Source organism: Podarcis erhardii (assembly GCF_964252035.2).
Source record: "Podarcis erhardii genome assembly, chromosome: 5".
NCBI lineage: Eukaryota > Metazoa > Chordata > Lepidosauria > Squamata > Lacertidae > Podarcis > Podarcis erhardii.
Genome location: NC_138509.1, coordinates 46882605 through 46899637, shown reverse-complemented (window position 1 = coordinate 46899637; position 17033 = coordinate 46882605). Strand labels below are relative to the sequence as shown.

At 39.7% G+C, this 17033-nt stretch overlaps 1 protein-coding gene across 8 annotated transcripts in view; it reads right to left on the bottom strand.

Annotated features, from left to right (window-relative positions):
- FGFR2 (fibroblast growth factor receptor 2) overlaps nt 1-17033 on the bottom strand; it is a 141699-nt gene that overhangs the window by 29504 nt on the left and 95162 nt on the right. For 3 of the 8 annotated variants that reach the window (XM_081863653.1, XM_081863657.1, XM_081863652.1), the window contains 3 exons: nt 8296-8486; nt 7312-7456; nt 2787-2989 (listed from right to left, as the gene is read on the bottom strand). In XM_081863653.1, coding sequence (XP_081719779.1) covers nt 2787-2989; nt 7312-7456; nt 8296-8486 — 539 coding nt within the window. Of the gene's footprint in view, nt 1-2786; nt 2990-5529; nt 5675-7311; nt 7457-8295; nt 8487-17033 lie in introns of all 8 variants that reach the window. The other 5 variants (XM_081863654.1, XM_081863658.1, XM_081863659.1 and 2 more) reach the window with 3 other exon arrangements.

Genomic DNA, 17033 nt, shown 5'->3' with positions numbered 1-17033 from the left:
ATTTAAGCAGAATTAAGTCAGAAAATAATTGTCCTATGCCATGGGATTTCACCTTGTGGGTGCAAATTAATTGGACAACTTTCCAGGGGCAGATACACATTGGCATGGTTCACATATAAAGTACATGAACCTTAGGTTCATGCACTCCCTTTTCTGCTCCTCTCTGGCCACAAGGAACACAGAAATACCGGCTTCCATTTTCAGCTAACCATAGTTTGTTGTTCGCTTCCAGTTGAGAACTGTGATTAGTGCTAACTGTAGTTTATTGAAACAAGCCAATTTTGCTGGTAAACAATCCTGGCTTGCTTCAATAAACTATAGTTAACAGTAACCACAACATGGCATATGGCACAGAGAGCTGTAATAAGTAGGAGAGATCAGCACAAAACGGGAATGTCACCTTGCATAATCAGAAATTTCCACTAGTGCAAAACTACAACGGCATGCAAGCCTTAGCATTTGCATGTATCTAAACTATAACCAGGGATGTGGGTGGCACTGTGAGTTAAATCACAGAGCCTAGGACTTGCTGGTCAGAAGGTCGGTGGTTCAAATCCCCATGACGGGGTGAGCTCTCGTTGCTCGGTCCCTGCTCCTGTCAACCTAGCAGTTCGAAAGCACGTCAAAGTGCAAGTAGATAAATAGGTACCGCTCTGGTGGGAAGGTAAACGGTGTTTCCGTGTGCTGCTCTGGTTCGCCAGAAGCGGCTTAGTCATGCTGGCCACATGACCCAGAAGCTGTACGCCGGCTCCCTCGGCCAATAAAGCAAGATGAGCACCGCAACCCCAGAGTCGGCCACGACTGGACCTAATGGTCAGGGGTCCCTTTACCTTTACCTTTAAACTATAACCGATACATATCTCTTTTTCTCAGCTGGGTTGAGGAATCAGTCATAGAAGGAAACAGGTCCATTCAGTCTAGCTTACTCCTACTTGGCATGGCCAGCAGTTTTTGTTTCCCTGTTCAAACCACTCTACCTAGGCAGCAGTGTGTTGCAAGTATGGAACAGCTGCACAGTCGGTCTGATAGTAAATTCTCTTTGGCTCACACATAGCAGTAAGTTAGATCTTCAGAATGAGCAAAACCCAAACCCTGAGTTTTCCAATAGCTCCCAGAAAATATTGGAGCAGGCATTCTATATCCTGTGGTGCAGTCCCTGAAGCCTTAGAGAAAGGGGAAGAGGCTGAGCAGAGAATCCAAATAAGACTTCAACAAAGCCTCACTGGTCAAATTCATGACACTTGCAGTTAAGTTGGTCTTTTTCTACATACCTCCCACTTGCAGAAGCTGAAACAACAAAACCTATTTGACGGGCAAGCATTAATATAGGTGAGATTGAAATAGGACATGAAATAGGATAAACATGGAGAGGACACATGATTCAATAAAGTTCCAAATGTGCACTCGTTAATTATACTCAGCAAAAACATATCATTGTACACAATCCAATTCCACTGAAATCTGATTAAACACAGGAAATAACAGGTACCCTTATTGATGGGATATAACCTGAATTTTTTTAAAATACAATTTTTCCAAAAAATATTCAGTTTGTCTTTCTTAACATAGCAGGCCTAAATCATTGCACGAAAAAATTCCTGAAATATTTCGAGCTCGCCCTGCCCCCCCAACTTCAACATGTTCAGAAATCACTATATCCACTAACTGAATATAAACAAAGCATTAAACTCCTGAAAGTCCTATTTGTGTTGAATATACATACTTTCAGGAAAGCTGCCTTCTTACAAAGGAAACAATAGAATATATTTTACAACCAAATGTTCAGATCAGTTGAAGTGATATATATCCATGTCCAAATTTACAACCTTGCTGGATAACAACACTTGTGACATGCTCATTATTTTTAAAAATATGATTCCTCTCTAGAAACAAACATATATTATAAAAATATATCATGTGAAATGACGCTGCACAAGAATACTTAAAGGGAAGGAAGGGAGAAAACTTTGAGGAGTGGGGGGGAAGCACAACTCCCTCCCAGTTATGCGTTCCTGTGTTTAGATGCTTTAGCAAAACATGTGATTCCCCCTTTATTCCACTGTCTGTGGCACCAGCTAATCTGATAAGTAGCTCAAATGGAAGACATACCTGAACATATACTATTTTACCTCTTGTGTTACTTAAAAGTGTTCACATTTACCACATCCTCAAAAAGCTTTTTTTCATTTTCCACTGGAAATTTAATCATGCTTCCTCAACTTTACAGCATCAAAGTTCCTGCTCTGAGATTAAATAATTTTCAGCAGTCCTGCTTTATTTAGCCTAGTGGTTTATTGATGTCAGAACCCAGTACAAGATTCAGAAACACAAGATAGGTTCTGGAACCACACAAGTGAAATCACCTTGATCCAACATTAACTGTAACAGCTGTGCTCCCTAGCTTCAGACCTGGTGGAAGAGCAGGGTGCCTCTGAGCTTAAGCAGAGAGCCCTTGCGTCTTTTCTTTTTCTTTCTTTATTTACGGCTATTAGCCCATAAAATATGTACAAACATAAAAGCACAGAAGCATAAAAACCAATACATCTAACAACAGGAGGGGAACACCACGATGCAAGGAGCCCTTGCGTCTCCACTCAACCACTACAGGATTCTTTGAGACACCAAGCTTGAGACAGGGAGTTATGGATTCAAAGCAAAATGGAGTGCTACAGCCCCTCTTCTTAGCAATCAAGTGCCACTTCAGTCCCACGTGTTTCATGAAAAATGATCTGCTGGCTTGTTTTGTTTATAGGATAATAGGGTTTTTAAACTCTTTATCTACTTTCTGTTACCTGTCTGCGCAGAGGAATGCGCTTAGTCAGCTTGTGCACGGCCGGCTGGCTACTGAAGTCCGGCTTCTTGGTGGAAGATCTCATGTGGCACAGAATGACTGTCACCACCATGCAGACAATCAGGAAGACCCCTACACAGTAAATGGCTATCTCCAGGTAGTCTGGCGATGTTGGAAACGGTTTGTCTTCTACAGGGCCTAGAGTGCAAGTACGAAGGAGTAAGAGTCATGAGGAAGAATTACAAGGTAGCGAAAACAAATCGGCAGTACACATCAAACCAAGTGGTCTGGTTTGCAACGAACTACACGAGATAAAAGAACGCTGCTGATTTCCACAGCGTGGAAACAGCTACACTGAGAGTCTCCATGCAGCCATTTTTCAAAGTGTCGGCTTAAGCTGGTTGCTACCCTGCTAAGCGAGCTTAGTGAGGTACTTCTGGATAAAATCACTTTGGTATGAATAGCTGATCTTATTTAACTTCACAACGAAAGGCTACATGCTTAAATTATGCCTGTGATCACCTTTTCTTCTCATTCTATTTTTCTTTTTAGCCTAGCTGCTTGAGACAGGGAAGTGGGCACATAATTCACTCCAGATGAATCAATATTTATCCCAATCTCCCAATCTCTGGCCTAAAGCAAATGACAGGTTTAGTAAAATAATTTTTCAAGAGCATTGTGTTTAACTCTGTGGGCCACCTGAACACACAATGAAAGGCAAACAAGCACTGAATTAGCTAGCTAAAAAGCAAGGCTTATGGGACGCCGAAGCATAACAAAGCTCAGGCATGAACTGGCCTGGTTTAGGTATCCAAATACTTCTACTGAAAATCAGGATTCACAAAAAGTGTTGAAATGTATTGGACAGCGAATTTGTATTAACAGCACCTCTCTATGCACACTTACTTGGGAGTAAGCCCATTGAATATAGTGGGATTTACTTCTGATTTAATAGGCACAGGATTTAGGCTGTAAAAGTCCATAGGAATTGAGTGGCTAACTAATCTTGGAATACTCTGAAAACAGCAGACTGCTGGTGGATCTCCATGACCACTTTCTCTTAACTAGGTCCACGCCAGTTCTCAAGTACCGGATTTAGGTATCAGCATATTCCCTGCCCCCTTCAAAAAGAAACTCATGCAGCTTTCTTCAAAATTCTTCAAGAATTCTTCAAACTGGGCTGTCCCATAGCAGGAGGACAGTATGAGATTCTACTCTGACATTGGTAGATCACTAAGTTCCAGAACCAAAAAGAGAATGCATTTTTAAAAATAATAATAATAAATATTGGTATATTTTCACATATATAGGTAAGTCTACAGATGGAAGATCACATTCAGATCTTAACAGCACCTATTCTGTGAATGGCATCAAATGGCAATGCTAGTTTTACAGTTATTCTCTTCATTAAGTAATTGCACAGAATTTATTTTTCAGTCATGATTTAACTAATTAAGAAAGCATTCCCATTTTTTACATTGCAATGATGACACTTTAGTTAATTATGTGGGGTTTGACAGCAAATAAGAATTGAGACAAAGCACTTGTCAAGATATTTGTTATTATTATTATAATAATAATCTGTTCCTAATCCTTTTACTTCATTACTCTGAATCATCACCATCAGCATTCTGCAGCAATATCTGGTCATTATGCAAGCAATGCACATTGCAACATGTTCTTCTGTCTCATTTTGTATTAATACAAGCATTCACTCATACTGATTAAGAAGTGGTGCTTAAGCGCTTGCAAATATGGAAAGAACACTGCAAGCAGAAGCAACTGCAACTTTAAGCACTGACTACCTGTTTAGTGGTGAATGCACCTCGGAAGCCACAAAGGTTAATAGTTAAAGATGGTAGTAATGTAAGCTATCTCTTACATAAAAGAGAGAAGAAATAACATAGAAACCTTGAGAACAACTCATATAGCAGCACAGTACTTAATGAACACATGCAGTTACCAAACCTATATTTTAAAAACATTAAGACTTAATATATATCTTGACCAGCAAATTATTAACTGTGCAAGTAATTCAGCAGTTGCTCTGCATTGAACAGTTATAAAGCAAGATAGTTTAATTAGTGCAGACATCTAAAACTATATTTTCCGACAGACAACCAATTTCAGGCAATGAAGCGCATTAATGTGTGTTTCTGCTAAAAACAGAAACAACATCAATCCAAGCATGGCAATACATGCTTTGCAGAAAAAGCAAATTAGCTGTCATTTGCTTAGAACATGCAACATTTAAAGATACACCAAGTTGATTCCAAAGATATGTAAAAACACCGCTTCTGTAATCACATTTCAGCACAGCCAATTCTCATATATACACGTGTAAACCCAGGCAATTTGACTGGGTTGTGGTATTTCATTAAATATGACTTTGAAATTTCCCTTTAAAAACTTCCCAGGAGAAGATTTTTGAGTTTCTCTCAGGGAGAAGTTTATGATTGTTGACTTTTGGTTATATAATCAAGTGTCAAGGAAAGCCTCTTTTTTTCCAAATTTATAATGAACATTAAGGTAATTGGGGGGAGGAGGTGTTTAAATGAAGTTTGAAAAAATTACAATTCATCTTTTTAAGTTGAAGTGCAGCCTTTTGCTGCGGTGAAGAACATTTTAAAGGAAACCAAAAGTCCACTTCTGAGACAGAAGCTGTGCTAATTTTGCAGCAATCAACAATGAAGCAGGGGAAAGGGTAGGGGAACCACTGAAAGATAGCAGTAATATACCTGGCAGAACTGTCAACCATGCAGAGTGAAAGGATATCCCAATAGAATTACCCGCCAAGCATGTATACTCCCCCGCATCCTCAAAAGTTACATTCCGTAAATAGAGAACCTCAATCTCTTTGTCCGTGGTGTTAACACCGGCAGCCTAGAAAAAAAAGGGAAGCAAGAGAAAAGCTAGACATTTTAGGAATTCTTGTGGATGGGAAGTGGAACCACGGGGAGCTTGGCACTTCAGAAGAAACGACCGGTGCACAGCCGTGGGGGGAGATCCCATCCACAAAGCCCTCAACCAAAAGGCAATTACCAACAGATCCCAGCTCACCTCAGAGAGGAATGAATCATCAACACCCTTCACCAAACCTACTCTCACCACCTAAGAAGGCATGCAATCAAAGAACATGGAAAAAATTGTCCACAAAATGTTTGGAGAAGAAAATGACATAAACGCAAATAAAGATGAAACAGACAGAAGAACAGGGGACAGGACGTTCTGTAATGCCACTTAAAATGTCCTTCAGATTAATGAAGACATACATTTCAGAGACATACAGGGAAGGGCTGAAAATAAAGAGACAAAAATACTTCAAAAAGAGGTGTTTTCATTACAACCTGTATTAAATATAGCCCCAAGAGTTCCTTGTAACCAAAGGGCTGAGGGAGAACTCAGGCTATCACCGCCTCAGATAATAACTTAAGTCAAACCTGAGATTTAAATATAATGGAGCAGTTTAGGAATCCATCATGAACCCAAACGCAGGTTTGTCACAGGTAGGAATGCCCAGACAAACAGTTGGTGCTAGAAGTAAACAGGCCACTACTGCTTCAAGTGATCATAGAAATAAAATATATGGATAATAGATTTTCTAGATGCGCTTACTTGCTTACATTTGGGTCTATTATGATGACCCAAAGTCTGGAAACAATTTGGTCTGAACAGTTCACCTTATCTAGAAAAAAAAATTGGGCCACCCAATGTGGTGAGAAATAGGTGTACTGATAAGGCACACAATAGGATTTACAAATATGGGAATGTAAAATTCAACAATCCCTGCTTAACAAGATGGTAACTATTGCTGCACTGTCTTGAAGTAAACAAAAGGAATCAAGACCTCTATATGTATGCCGAATGACGATGGAAGAGAATTAGTTCTATTCAAATATTAAGATTTAACATATTTGCATTTTTAAAAGAGCATGAAGCTTTTTGCCAAAGCTAAAGTGCATACCACACTATTAAAAAGGTCCAAATGAGACCCATCACATGGCTATGCAGCACTTTTGTAAAGATGGAAACAATGATATAAAATGCTGGCTCGTCAAGTGGATAGGTCTCAATGAATTCATGTTCAGTCTTCTACCAGACTGAGACACGTGGCCTTGGAGGCAATCTGGTATGTGCAACACCTCATCACTTGATCCAACCTCAGTGAGTAGCTACGATTTCCAGAACAGTGATCAATATATAATACAAAGAAATAGAAGGCAACAGTGCAAAAGTAAGGAAGACTCAGAATCTTTCAGATTCTGCTGGGGAAAAATATATACGAAGACAAATGATACATCAAAGAGAAAACAGAAAAGACAAAAGGTTTCAGAAGAGGTAACTAAAACAGTATTTGTGGGAATTTTTCCATGGCTACTGGAGTAATACCAGTTGCATCTCCAAGAGAGGATTATAAATACACCAAGGTCATGGAGTTATCCTACAAGCTGCCTGCAGAGTCCCAAAGCACCAATTTTTTCCAGCTTCTACATCCAGCTTTCTTTAACAGACGTCGTTACCTTTTTTTAGCAGAACCGTAAGCCAGGCAGACTGGTTGGCCTCCCCTATATAATTGGAGACCTTACAAATATATTCTCCAGCATCCGCCTCTGTCACATTGTACAGTTTCAGCACTTCAGCATTGGAACTATTTATCCCCGAATGCTAGAACAGACCAATAACACAGGAGAACAATGTAACTACTGCCCCAAATGTAGACACCACCATGGTCCCGCCACCAAAACACTTGAAGGAGTCTTCCAGTTACTACAAATGCTAGCATTGAAATATTGCACTTTAAAACAACAGCAGCAGCAGCAAGAAAGATTTCTTACAAAATTGGGGCAGGAAAGCTTCTGCCCAGATAAACTACCTTTTTTGTTTCTTCGCTGTGCAAAATCATTAATTTCTGGCTCTACTGCTAAGCTTCATGGGAAATCACTACTATAAAAATTAGCTGTTCCTTAGGAGCAAAGCCAGGCAAAAATGACATATTTTTAAAATGGCTGCTACCCCTAAAATGATTGCCCTGTCAATAGTTCACACTTGGGGGAGGGGGACACACTCAGTATCTTTATCATAAGGAAAATGAGCACTGACAACATCCTTTGGCAACAAATATGGTCATTACAGAAGGGCCTATAATGTTGTCCAAGCCTCTTAATATATTTCCTTTGATTTATTTTGGATACTCTTTGCCAATGCACAAATCTCAAGTGATGCCAAGATAACGGCACTGCAATTCTTTTAATAAACCACCATGATGTCTGAAAAATAGGCAGACAATCATGCTGATGGATAAAAGACTTTAAGGAAGGTGAAATACGGAATGAATTTTTGCTTTTGTTTATACCAACAACTCAGTATTCCACTGTATTTATGTGTGCTGGCAAGGATAAAAGTCAATTTAAAAAATCTATCCCTTGACCTTGTTCAAAAAGCTTTATAACATTCTAAAAAGAATTGCTTATTGTTCAAAAGAAAATAAGGAGGGGAAAGCTCACCTTTAAAACTTTCAGGTACGGCAATCCATCTGGCCCATATTTACTTCCATTCTTTTCTGTGTGTTTTATCCACTGGATATGAGGCTGAGCATCACTGTAGACTTTGCAGACAAACTCTGCATCACCCCCAACAACTGCGGAAGTATTTGCTGGTAGGCCAGCTTGTAGGATAGGCCTGTGAGGCGATCGCTCTGTCAGGAAGCAAAGATGGGGCGGGGGGAGAAGAGAGAGAGAGAAACGTATAAAGAAGCAGAATTAAGCAGCACTGCCAAGAAAACTGTTAGTGAACATGAGCCAAAAAGCCCTGTAAGCCTGTTGGCTGACTTCACTGAAATAACGCTGTAACCAAAACGTAGAACAAAAACTGCACTTCAAAGGAGGTGCTTGAATACTCCAGTTGGAGTGCTGTCTAAAGACTAGCCTTTTAGAAGAAAAAGAAAAAAGATGGCACAGAGCAGAAGACTGTATAAAGTGGGGGAAGGGAAAATAGGGCACAATTAACTAAGGATACTTTTTTTAAATCACAGAAACTTCTATTTATGTGGTATCAAATATGAGAGCACCACTCTCTGGGGTTGTTCCCTACTATATGGGGTGAGGGAAATCTATCATCTATCTATCTATCTATCTATCTATCTATCTATCTATCTATCTATCATCTATCATCTATCTATCTATCATCGTCTTCAGTTGTACGGTAATTGATTTTCATGAATGTCAAACTAGAAAACAATATTATGATTCACCGACTTAATAAAAAAGAATTAAGTGTGTCCTAATCTGAAGTCAAATCTACAGTGGTACCTCAGGTTACATACGCTTCAGGTTACATATGCTTCAGGTTAGACTTTGCTAGCCCAGAAATATTACCTCGGGTTAAGAACTTTGCTTCAGGATAAGAACAGAGATTGTGCTGCAGCGGTGCCGCGGCAGCAGGAGGCCCCATTAGCTAAAGTGGTGCTTCAGGTTAAGAACAGTTTCAGGTTAAGAATGGACCTCCAGAACGAATTATGTTCTTAACCCAAGGTACCACTGTATTGCCAAATCCTTTGGGTGAGGGTTTACTGAGGTATATTGTAACTGGAAATTGTCTAATTAGGCAAAAATATAAACATAGAAGGGAAAAAGAGAAGCAAAGACCAAACAAAAATGCTACCAAAACAAGTATTTTTTTTTAAAAAAAAGAATAAAAGACTAAAATAAGCAACAATTAATATATATTATTATAGAAGGCATTCACTAATTGTGAACTATAATCATGTACTGATAATAACATTACTGCAAAGAACATATATGGCATCATCTCATATACATGTTGGTTACGTAACAACCTCAGTCAAGGAACCATTATAGATTTTCCACAATTAGGCCTATTGGGTCTGTCCCAAAGGGTACCATCAGTGCATAGGACCATTACCTCACATGAACCAGAGTACCAGTGCTTTTTCACCAGCAAGCACTACTACCTCATATGGTTTGTAGGTAGTAGCTCTTGAAACTCTCAGCTTTAGGGAACTGCTTTTAGAAGACATGCTTCAGAAGCCACACTGTATGCCCAGAGCTCACTGTGTGGCCTTCTGCGTCATGATCACAACTGGCAACTACTGTTCTAAAAAACAACTTCTATTATTTCTTTTAATAATGGGATTTCCAAAGGGCTTTCCAAAGCTCTGAACTCATGAGATCATTCTGTGGTTTGGGCCTTTGAAAGACTCGGTACCAAACGTAAAAGGGTCAGCTTATTAAGTTCCATCATCCATCATCGTGAAATGATGCACAATGGTCTTTTTCCAAGATGGCCATCGGGGAGAATACTGAATTGGCTTCTTGGCAAAATCTGTATGTTCTTATTCATCAGCTTGAATTATTTCACAGCAATCTTGAAGTATTAAGACTCAGCAGTAATTTTATGCCATTGGGAAGAAAACACCATTAAGGGATTAGAAGCTAATGATTTTCCTTGACGGTATTTGGAACTCAAGAGTATCTCACATGTCAAGAAATGCAATCTTTTTTGTTCTTGTTCTGCTTCATTACATGTTTGTTTGTTTATTTATCTGATATTATTTTGCCTCTCATCTCAGGGCAAATTATAATAAACAGGAAAATAAATCAAACAATTAGACACCTGAAATGAAAAACTTATTAAGTGCTTTATTTTTTGTAAGTGTAAACAAATTACACACAATTTATTTTGGACTCTTCATTTCCAATGCCGATCAGAAGGTCAGCGGTTCCAATCCCTGCGATGCGGTGAGCTCCCATTGTTTGGTCCCTGCTCCTGCCAACCTAGCAGTTCGAAAGCACATCAAAGTGCAAGTAGATAAATAGATACCGCTCTGGCGGGAAGGTAAATGGCGTTTCCGTGTGCTGCTCTGGTTCACCAGAAGCAGCTTAGTCATACTGGCCACATGACCCGGAAAAACTATCTGCGGACAAACGCTGGCTCCCTCGGCCAGTAAAGCGAGATGAGCGCCGCAACCGCAGAGTCGTTCGTGACTGGCCTTAACTCTCAGGGGTCCTTTACCTTTTTAGAGATACATTAGTTATTAAAACTAAATTATAGTTATTTGAGGAAACATTAAAAACCATCCAAATTCCAAATAGCATATAGTCTGCCATGCAGTGCAATCCTATACATGTCTGCTCAGAAGTAAGGCTCACTGAGTACAATGGGATTAAGCTCTGGTACGTTTGTATAGGACTATAGCCTTCAACATGTTGGCTTCCCCCAAAAAATTGTCTGAAAAGCACAACACTGGGGTGTAACAGCAAATAATGACACTGCCAAACAATAGGATCTTTAATAAAGGCCATATATTTGGCACTCTGCAAATGCCTATGGGGAATTTACTTACTGAGGCAGCACTGGCAACATACTACAAAGCAGAAGCCTTATTTAACTTGTAGCTCTTGCAGTGCTGTTTTTAAATTACTTCATGGCTGTATGTTGGACGGTGTGTATGACTTGAATTCATCCAACATAAAAGATCTGCTATAGTTAAGGTCTGGGAACATAAAAGGCCTTCATCTGGTGACAAAAAGACATCTATTTAATCACCTATAAAGCTTCTCTGGGAAAGAATTTCATAAACAGGGTATCATGACTCAGAAGGCCCTCTTCTCACCTTACTTTAAGACGGCACCCAGTGGAAGCCCTGCAGAAGATGTGTGGGCAGGTTAATACTGTATGGGGAAAGTGGGCCTTCAGGTCCCAAGCAATGCAGAGCTTTAAGTACTAATTCTGTACAGCACTCAGTAATGGACCATGGGGCAGTACATTTCTTTTAGCACTGGTGAGTTGTGTTTCCAATGCCCAGTCTAAATTCATATTCTAGCAGCTGCATTTTGGACCAAACTGCAGTTTCTGACCAATCTTCAATGGCAGCTCCACATACAATGCACTGCAGTAGTCTAACCAAGACTCGGTGAAGAGACTACAAGGGTGAGGGAATTTCACCTTTTGTATTGATACATATTCCTCATGTATAGGTATTTCTTATTTCATTCTTAAAATGTTTTACTTCTTCTCTTAGGACAATGACCTCACAAGTTGGTTTCCAGTGACAGAAAATACAAATTACCAGGAAAAATGAACAACGTAAGGGCAGTGTGAGAGGGATCACATCCACAAACGTCAGAGAAGGCTATGCTGAACAAACAGTTCCAAAGTGGGACTCCAACAATTCCCTCATGGAGAAATGCATAAGAAAAACAGGGAGAACTCATGGACCTCTTTGGAAGTGAAGGATCCGAACAAATGCAAGAAAGCGCAACTCCATCAACCTTCTTATATTTGCACAAGCCACTCTCTGTGTGTTGCCTTGTCAGATGTAGGAATGGTATACTTTAAAAAAAAAAAGTGAAATGCAAATTGTGGTTTAATGTAGCAGTTAATATTTTTATAGTCCTGGAGAAAACTTATAAAGCTTTCCACCCTTTAATAAATAAGCTCCAACTCCATCTCCCCTACCCATGTTTGGGTACAAAAAGAAAAAGAAAAAACAAGTATGATCTCGCTTTAATGGAAACCTTACACCATCTTCCAAAACATATTACAATCGCCTTCAGTATAAAATGAAACCTTAGAGAATATTATTTAAAATGTTTTTAGAAAGTCAGTAGGCCTCATGTTTCATTTATCCACATCAGGGTTTGATTTCCTTCACGACCTTACTTCTTGCCCTTAAATGGGGGTGGGGAGTCCCCAATACCATTGGCGGGGGGTGGGGGGAGAATCACCACTAACATTAAAACACAATGTGTTTTGTTTATTTCACTTGAAACTTTTTAACTTTTAGCTACATGTGCTAGCTTGCCTGAAATACATGTAGCTGATCTGAGGTTGGAATCTTTAGCTCTAACATTTTAAGGGATGTGTAAAAGTGTTCACGTAAGGCACTGGCTGTGGATGATTAAGAGTAGAAAATGTTACCAAAGTTTGAGGCGTTTTAGTAAAGCGCTGCATATCGAAGCAATTGGCTTCTTCAGGTACTTCATCTAATAATAAATGACTTTCATTGACTGCAACATTAAATCTTAAATTTGATTGCTGTCCATTGCAATCCAACTGAGTGCAGCAACTGTCACTGAAAGAATAAGGCATTCTGCATAAAGCTGTCATATATAGGTTACCTAATCATAGAGAGTATGCTGGCTGCTAACAACAGTGGTACAGTGAAGGATGCTGTTTCAAGGTAACAAAGCAAACATGTAATCTGGCCTAAAAAGATCCAGGCATCTATCTAACTGCCTTAGAACAAAGCTTTCCAAACTTTTCATGTTGGTTACACACTTTTTAGACATGCATCATTTCACAACACAGTACCAGTAATTCAGTTTTGCATCATTTCGCGGCACAGTAATTCAGTTTTACTAGAAAACTGGATGTTAAACTAACCCCATTCCAGCCCAGGAGGAGCACATGGAGCATTCACACGACACACCTAAACACTGCAGCTGACATACTAACATGTCATGACACACAGTTTAGAAAGCTCTGCCTTAGAAATTGCTGAATTTTCAGTGATATTACACACACACACACACACACACACACACACACACACACACTGCACTCTATGTGGGGCTACCTTTGAGGTGACTCAGAAACTACAACTAACCCAGAATGTGGCAGCTAGACTGGTGACTGGGAGTGGCCACCAGGACCATAGAACACCAGTTCTAAAGTATCTTCACTGACTCACAGTACATTTCTGAGCACAATTCAAAGTGTTGGTGCTGACCTTTAAAGCCCTAAAGAGCCTTGGCCCAGTATACCTAAGGGAGTGTCTCCAACCCCATCGCTCAGCCCAGAAACTGAGGTCCTCCACTGAGGGTCTTCTGCTGGTTCCCTCACTGCGAGAAGTGAAGTTGCAGGGAACCAGACAGAGGGCCTTTTTGGTAGTGGCGCCCTCCCTGTGGAACATCCTCCCTTCAGGTGTCAAGGAGATAAAGAACTGCACAACTTTTAGAAGATATCTGAAGGAAGCCCTGTATCGGGAAGTTTTCGGTACTTGATGTTTTATGTTTTTAGATATGCTGTAAGTCTATCTAATGCAAGTCTAGTGGCTTTAAACTGTGACCCTGCTCCCAAGCAATATGGAATATTTGATAGACATACATGGGGAATGACTGCCTTACATGAGAAGCTGGCATTCCACACCACTAGTAATGACCCAAATTTATATCAGGTTCCCTTTCCTTGTTCTCTCTTTCATTTAAGTGACTCTGTAGTCTCACCACTGATGGAGCGGCTCCAGCTATTTACTAAGCTCAGCCTTACGTGTTTTCCAGATGTTTTGGACCACAATTCCCATCATCCCTTACCACTGGCTATGCTGGCTGGAGCTGGGGAAGTGGTGCATTTAATAATCATTATATGCAAAGTATGCACAATTACGACAAAATAAGGGTGAGAGGAAAAGTGGGCAAATATTACCATATTGTTCTCTTTTAATTTGATAGCTCTGTGGGGTTTTTTTACCAAAGCCTTTTCACTACGCCTGCATGAAGCAGTGTATTAAAATATAAAATCTGCTGCAGTTCATTTGTCAGGTATCCAGATTGTGCCTGTGCATTCTGACTAAATATGGTAATTTAAAACATTAAACATTACAGTGTTAGGCAGTTGTTGGTATATGGGCAAGTAGCGGGGGCGATAAGAGACTATGTCACATTCCTGAAGAAGAATAAAAACTGTGTTTATGAAAATATCTTAAAGACAAAGGCTAGCTCTAAAATACAAAGTACTGCTAAAGTATGCTAAATAAATATATTGGCCTTTTGGAGACCAATTATATTTTGTTCTACATCTGAAAACAGTTAAAGTAAAACTTTATTAATTCTTCATTCCAAACTATAAATGTTAAATTTTAAAACACACACACAACTTCAGAGCCTTTGCTTTCCCAGTGCTATAAATCCATCAGTATTCAGTATATGTATTCTCTTATTTACTCATGCACAAAAAGGTCAAATAGGCACATGGGAAATAAATCTTTGCTAATTGAAACTTCAAAAGTTTCCATTTTGAACATGTAGATGGTTGGGTTGTATAAAGCATGCCAACACCTTTCCCTGTAATTTTTATTTAAGGGGCCTTTACATACAAGGGGGGAAGTTCCTGGACACTTCAGTCTACAGTGTCACTGATAATCTTTGAAAGAATAAATATGCACTCATATATATTAAACAAAATCCTATGGAGTTCGGTTACCCTGAGTTCAGTTCAGGATTCAATGGGGGGAAATTACTCCTAGTAATGCAATCCATGCCAACAATTCCATGGGGGAGAGGAACTGTAAGCAAAGGGTGGTAGGTATCATTTCACCTAGAAAATAGCTATATCAGTGTCTGGAAAATAAGCCAGTGAATGTTTCTGATCTGGTTGCAAATTGCAGAGAATTCACCTTCTAAAATGTGTTTAATAAGACATGGTGCAATTCAAGTTCTCAAAATCTGCATACATTATTCTAATAATCCTTATAAAATCCTTGTATGGGAGGTCAGTATGTTCACTGAATAAGCAGACAGAGGGATGAGACCAAGAGAACAGTGGTATTCCTAAGGTCATGTAGTGAGTTTGTGGACATACAGTGGTGCCCCGCAAGACGAATGCCTCGCAAGACGAAAAACCCGCTAGACGAAAGGGTTTTCCGTTTTGGAGGTGCTTCGCAAGACGAATTTCCCTATGGGCTTGCTTTGCAAGACGAAAATGTCTTGCAAGTTTTTCCGACTTATTTTCACTCCCCCCCCTTTTTCTAAGCCGCTTATCCGCTTATCCGCTAAAAGCCGCTAAAAGCCGCTAATGGGCTTGCTTCGCAAGACGAAAAAACCGCTAGAGGAAGAGACTCGCGGAACGGATTCTTTTCGTCTTGCGAGGCACCACTGTAGTAAAAACGCTACATTAACCACACAGTCAATGTACATCCTTAAAACACTGCCCTTGTTACACAGGCAAGTAAAACAGTTCCACTATCACTAGAGTTCAAAGTTTATAGGGAAGTTACGAAAAATTCTTGGGAAGTTAAGAAAATTCAGATAAAATCTCTCTGATGCACCCATGGACAGCTGACATACCAGAGTATCAGGTGACTCAGCACGTCATCTACTCTCATGATCCAATAATTTCATCTATTGAGACATCAAGTACAGCATCTTTGGCTGTGATCAAAGCCAGATAAAGAATGTGGAAAGTGTTGAATGAATGTTATCTGGGGTCAGCCTTGTTCCAACCCTTGGCTCATGTGTTTAAGCATTCACTTAAGATACTGCTGTAACTGTGAGGAACATTGCTACATAGCTGTTTTATATGTGAGATGAAGCTCAAGAGCAAAATGATTTCTAGAGCAAGATTCACAGCTCTTCATACTACACCTCTTTCACTTGCAGGCTGCCATGAGAAAGGATAAAATGAGCTATCTGTTGGCTACAAGACTGTGGATGGATTTTCATGCATATGGGCTTTTCTATGTTCTTATAGGGGCAAAGTACAAGTGTGCACTGATCCACAGTGGACCATTAGCTTTCTTACAGTGTGAATTTCTGATAGGAGAGGGTTGCTCCCCTCTCCCTTTCTGGCATGAGTCTCTGGAAAATCCCCAACAATATCCATGGACTTTGTGCAAATGACAAGAGGATTGTGGCCATTAACTGCAATACAATCCACATTTAGATGTGCTTCAAATCCTGCATTTTGGCTCTTTTTGTGAACAGGGACACCTAATGGTACAATTCCAATAAGGCTTTCAGTGGCTGGAGTTAGTGTGCGGGCAGTTACTGTAGACCCTAGATTATTCACTGCAACTAGGAGCATATTTGACTGAATAATCAGTAGACTAATGGTATTCTCATTGTTTAAGCTCCTTTACAAATTAGCAGTCATGTGCACTTACAAGAAACAGTGAAACAATACTATTAGGGAAACAATGTATTGTTGAAATGCAGCAGAATGAGATTACTAGATAATAGCCGGTTTTAGAATCATAAAGAAACATTGGCAGATTCATTGGCAGATTCAACAATAATCAAACTAGCCAGAGTTCAGAAGTACATGTAGTGTTGTGTATGTGCACAATAAAACATTTACAATTTTTATTCCTTCGCCTATCTGAAGCCTGGTTCCTCAACATCAAAGTATTCTTATCTAGGACAGTCTGAAAAAAGACAGCATTGTTTAATCTTTAAAGAAATTTGCTGCCAAGTTCAACTCGTACCTCTGTCTATGTTTTCATCAC